Source organism: Protomyctophum parallelum, assembly GCF_964188405.1.
Source record: "Protomyctophum parallelum genome assembly, chromosome: 21".
In the NCBI taxonomy this organism is placed as follows: domain Eukaryota; kingdom Metazoa; phylum Chordata; class Actinopteri; order Myctophiformes; family Myctophidae; genus Protomyctophum; species Protomyctophum parallelum.
In genome coordinates, this window is record NC_139713.1 from 31,137,844 (window position 1) to 31,143,351 (window position 5,508).

The 5,508-nt window shown below is 40.5% G+C and overlaps 1 protein-coding gene across 1 annotated transcript in view; it reads left to right on the plus strand.

Moving 5' to 3' along the window:
* Positions 1-881: 881 nt before the first annotated feature.
* rgs3a (regulator of G protein signaling 3a) overlaps positions 882-5,508 on the plus strand; it is a 193,447-nt gene continuing 188,820 nt past the window's right edge. Inside the window, exons 1-4 of the mRNA XM_083793657.1 lie at positions 882-932; positions 2,000-2,094; positions 2,588-2,656; positions 4,290-4,350. Coding sequence (XP_083649783.1) covers positions 891-932; positions 2,000-2,094; positions 2,588-2,656; positions 4,290-4,350 — 267 coding nt within the window. The 5' untranslated portion in view covers positions 882-890. The remainder of the gene's footprint in view (positions 933-1,999; positions 2,095-2,587; positions 2,657-4,289; positions 4,351-5,508) is intronic.

A 5,508-nucleotide genomic window follows, 5' to 3' on the forward strand; every position in this document is an offset into this window, starting at 1 on the left:
CTTATTGTTTTGATATCATTTCTGTTTTATTAATGTATTAATATATATTTTTTTGATAATTGGTATAAGCACTTTGTAACATTGTTAATAAAGCTGTTATATACAAACTGTAAATGAGGTTTATTATTATTTCAGCTTAAGTACATTTCTGGGCACTGGCTTAACCCTCAATGCTTCTTATAAATAGCCAACCTGCATGGCTAGATTAGAGTTTGTTAGGCGCAAATTGCACGATCAAATACATTGGATTACAGGCTCTTTAAAGGATCCGCTGCTGTTTGGTAATGTTTTGTCAATCATAGCATTATAGTCTAGTTGCCAGCCCATAGAGCCCCATTGTGAACCCGGTCATGTTGAGTACACCAAAGTTTTATGTTAGCCACCCAAATGTGCTGACATCATCACATTTGTGATTACGGCTATGGCCGTTTTAGCCTAAGGAGTGTATTTTGTGCAAAACTAATGCTTGGAATGGATTCAGCATCATGAAAACCCCCTAGTTTGACATGTCAAATGCTACATAAAGCATAATGACATTTAGATTTTCTTTTCCTTATTATGAAAATTGCTCAACATATCCAAGTTAGCATCCGGCAGTTTCTACATGCTGGGGAGGGGACCCATACTAAACATTTCTAACATAAAACCGGGTCCGGGTTCACATTCTGGCTACTAGACTATTAGTTATAGAGGAACCTGAGTGCAGGTTCTCTGTCTTTAAACATCTGCACTTGCCGAGCGTGCACCCTCAACACTCTGAGACAAATGGAAACATGACCCTGTTGCAAGGTGTTATCAGTTACAGACCATATATAGTAGGAACTATCGGGTCAAGAAATAATCATTTCTATTGATGTAATACTTTGTCCACAGTTCTGGAGGCTAAGGACATGCTTGTAGATGATGCAGGGACATGTGACTCTTATGTTAAGGTATGTAAACATTGAATATACTGTAAACATTTAGGCACGGCTCATGTAATTTAGCTTACATGAGCCGAGGATGATATATTTGGCTTAATTGCTTTGATTTACTGAATACTTTAGTAACAGTTTGCAAATAGTACAGTGGTATGATAATGATTATACAATGATGCTAAAAAGGAGAACACAGCGCTAAGGGCTTGTTTCCATTGTGGTTCTGTGTATTCAATTCATCAAGACATTTAAAGATGTTATGACTAGGGGTTCCTGAGACACTAGCCCACTCGCAGGTAGTACCAAAGTTAAGTTCATAAATAAGGATTTAGTGAGATAATTGCTGATATAGCATTTCATATACAGCAATAGAACACTCGATGCAATTCAATGTAGTCTAGGGATTCAAATTCAATGAAGGAAATGTACATGTTTAGTCCATCCATAAATCTTCAAACGTTTATCCGTAGTCGGGGGCAACAGCTCCACCAGAGAGCTCCCGACAGCCTTTTCATCAAGACATCAGCATGTTTACTGCTGATGCGAATGACAACCTGTGTGAATCCCGTGAAAAAGTGGAAATATTTGGCTCCACATTTTCTGCTAAAACGATCAAAGGGAATTACACTATATAACAAAGACTTACCTCCATTCGCAGCAATGTATTATTCGGTGAGTAGACACAGAGAACGACAAATTAGAATGCTGCAGAGATAAATTCCTATTTCCTCCAAGAAATTGCATAGAATGTTCTTTGGTCTCGTGTAGTCAAACGATCAGAGATCATATCACAGCATCACAGACCCAACACAAAGACTTGTGAAGGCAGTCCTTCATATTGGGACGGTGTCAGGATTGGTTTTCAAGCGGTGGGCATAGGTTTGTCAGCGCCCGTGGTCAATGGTCATGCATACATTGAACTTAGATGTCGTCAGACATATCAGTAGGCGGAGAACTCTGATTGTCTGGCTACACAAGCAAGACTACATACTTTAAGACGTTCAATGGCTGTATTAATGGAAATACATCAATAGAATATCAGCCAATTCTAGCGTTATTCTGTGTCTCTCTGTGTTATCCAGATCGGTATGGTCCCAGATAGTGACCCTAAAGACAGACAGAAGACCCAGATCGTTCCGCATTGTAGGAACCCTATCTTCTTACAGACCTTTTCTTTGTAAGCATCCAAAACAGTTCTACTACCATCCAAATCCTATGTGAATGTTGTGCCTCTCTAAAATAGCCTTACATTATTGTGCAAGCATACGTAATAGTACATAGTTGTACAAATATATAATTTTAAATCTAAGTATTTGTGAATTTCTTTGCGTGTGTGCGTGCAAATGACTCTGGGCCTTTTCTTTTATCAGTCTCACTCCAGTGCTTTCCTAGCCTCCAGTTGTTGTTGTGGCCAGCATGACTCACAGTGTGCCAGTCTGTCGCTCTAACCTTCATGCCCTCAACCCTTTTATGTACTGCTTAGTCACACAACCCCCACCCCCTGCAACCATTTAGCCACATTAGCTCATACTCAATGTATTTTTTATTTCAAGGACCCACCCCCCCCCACCCCACCTTTTGGACCCCCTCTGTTTATTTCAGATTTATGGATTTGTTACTGTATGATCATGTTTAATTGATGCAGAAATCGAGCTTACTTTGTTCCCCAGCGTTGTCGGTGCGAAGGACCTTCATAAACGACTGCTCTTCACCATGTGGAACTCGGACACCAAAACCAGGTACCTGAGTGAGAAGAATAGTCATGTTGCACATTTCTCTTGCACAGCTAGGTAGCGTAGCTGTAGTCTATATATATATATATATATATTTTTTTTTTTTTATACTTTTATTGCAGTTAATTCATATTTCAGTACATTTAATTTTGCAGGGCACCTACTATTGCACAAGAAACCAGCTAACTCGGTTCTCCATTTTTTTCCTTCTTCCCATAAATCAGTGCTATTGAACACGGTTTACGTCTGTGTGTCGGTGTCGGTTAAGAAGTGCTTCTGACAAAACCAACTAACTTCATTGGACCCTCAAACTGTCTGCTAAAGCAGCTAACTCCACCCACTCTCATGCAAGTGTCTGACGATATTTAATGTCACAATACCCACCAATACCAACTTTTATGAGGCAGTATTGTGTCATTTGACTTTCACAAACAAAAGTCAAAATAAATATAGTGATATTAATAACACTTAAGTAATAATAGGTGATATAAATAATGATACATTTAATGGCCCCATAATTTGTCCACTTATTCGATCTTCTGTTATACTCACTCAGGCTTATCGTTTCTAATTCTGTAAGTTATTCTCTCCAGTTTGAATATTTTCTGTATCGTTTCTTTCCATTTTTGGGCAGCAGCAGCATCAATTATACAATGACATTTTGCTGCTCTAGTGGGCAGCTTTAGGTGTGTATGTGCATGTGTGATAGTGTGTGTGCGTACATGAGTATATACTTGTGTTGTGTGTGTTTGATGTGTCTGGAGTTACTCTCGCCTCTTTGCCTGATTTGTGCTGGAACAGGCTCATGGTTGGGGACGGAGCACATATGGTCGGATGAACCAACAATCTCTGTTCTCTGTTTAACACCTGATCATGTGGATTTTAGGATCCACATGGGAATGGTGTTAATTTTTATAATCCTCGCCTATGACATTCCAAAAATAGGGATGCCAGTATCAAAGTGGCTAAGTCTGTCTGTTTCATCCCGACATCAACAATACTGTATATCTGCTGTTGTGCAGAAAAAAACTTTTCAGGAAAAAATGAATAAACTCATTTTTAGAACACAATACTGCCTCATCAAAGTTGGTGCGATGACTTTATACATTGTTAGATACTCGAAAGGGCATATTATCATCACTTTACCCAAATACAGCTCAAGTGAATTTTGACCATGGAGATTGTTTTTCCGTCTGACTTCTGACCGTCATTCTAATCAATGTTGGAAAACACACTTTCATTGGTTCAATATTTGTACAATCCACACACAGACGTAAACAGTGTTCAATAGCACTGATTTCTTTTGGAAGAAATGGAGATAGCTGGTTTCTGCCCGATAGCGCCAACGATATGTAGAGACACCGTGCATTTCACACAGCACATGGTGAAGAATGTAATTGATGGACACCCAAGATACCCCAAATTGCTATATTCTTCTGTCTTTTAAAACCTGCCACATCGGTGCTTTCTTGGGTGGCACAGGGGTAAATTAGCAGTGGCGAGGTTTGATTGGCACCATGACAAAAAATTAAGAAAAAAGGGGTAAAAAATAAAAAATAATTGGCTACTCTACATTACAGGAAAATATTAAACAGAAATCTCTCTAATTATCCATTTATCATCTTCTCTGACTGTACAGGAAAAGTGAACTACTGGGTTGTATGAGCTTCGGTGTACATTCCCTGATGGAACCAGACAAGGTACGTTTGTTTGCATATACTGTACCTTTCAACATGGACGTATCACTGAGGCAGGATATTATAATGGTTTCTACTTGACTATTGTTGCTGACTTCTGTGTTGCAACACATGATGACATGGCATTATAGATGATGTATGATATGACATTAGCCATCTAAGGAAATGGTTTCCCCTGGCCCTTCTCCCTTCAGATAAGATCAGCTATTTTCACATTCCTCTTTCAGTAAAGAAAGGGTCATTAGCCCAGTCCCTCCCTTCTCTAACCAACATAGAGTTTCATTGGGAAAGGGACACCTGTTAACTAACCTTGCAGCACTGGGCCAGGTTTTCACTACAAGCTGACTAGTACGTAATTTCTGTAATAGCCCATCTTTCTCACATTTATGTATCGCAATGTGACAGGTTGTGACCTTGTAGATCAACTATTTTTTATCAACTAATTTAAAAAAGTTTGCCTATAATGACATCTGGCAATCTGGGAATAAACACACACACACACGATAATACACACCTGCTTGAAGTAAACATACTCGATAAGGTGGAGGTAATCCGAATCCTAACCCCTACCTGAATCCTTTGCTAAAAACTACTCCCCAAATCATTTTAAAACTGGAATTTATTTTGTGATGATCTCGCTCGCACGCACGCACGCACGCACGCACGCACGCACGCACGCACCCACGCACGCACGCACGCACGCACGCACGCACGCACGCACGCACGCACGCACGCACGCACGCACCCACGCACGCACGCACGCACGCACGCACGCACACACACACACACACACACACACACACACACACACACACACACACACACACACACACACACACACACACACACACACACACACACACACACACACACACACACATACATACACACGCACACGCACAAGCACACTCACTACCGACAGAGACACACATGTATTTTTTGCCGAGCTATCCCAGGTGATGACAGATGAGCTTGGGTTCCAGGAGTTCAGCTTCATTCTCTGGCTGCAGGCTGCTTGGATTCTCCTCTGCTGCGCTGTAGCCTCACGGCTGCTTGTCTTAGCCCTTCCTCTTTCCATTTCACCTTTTAATTATTCAACTTTCATTCATCTAACTGTTTCTCAGTAGCATTTGCAGAGCCTGTTTTGCCCAAATACAAACA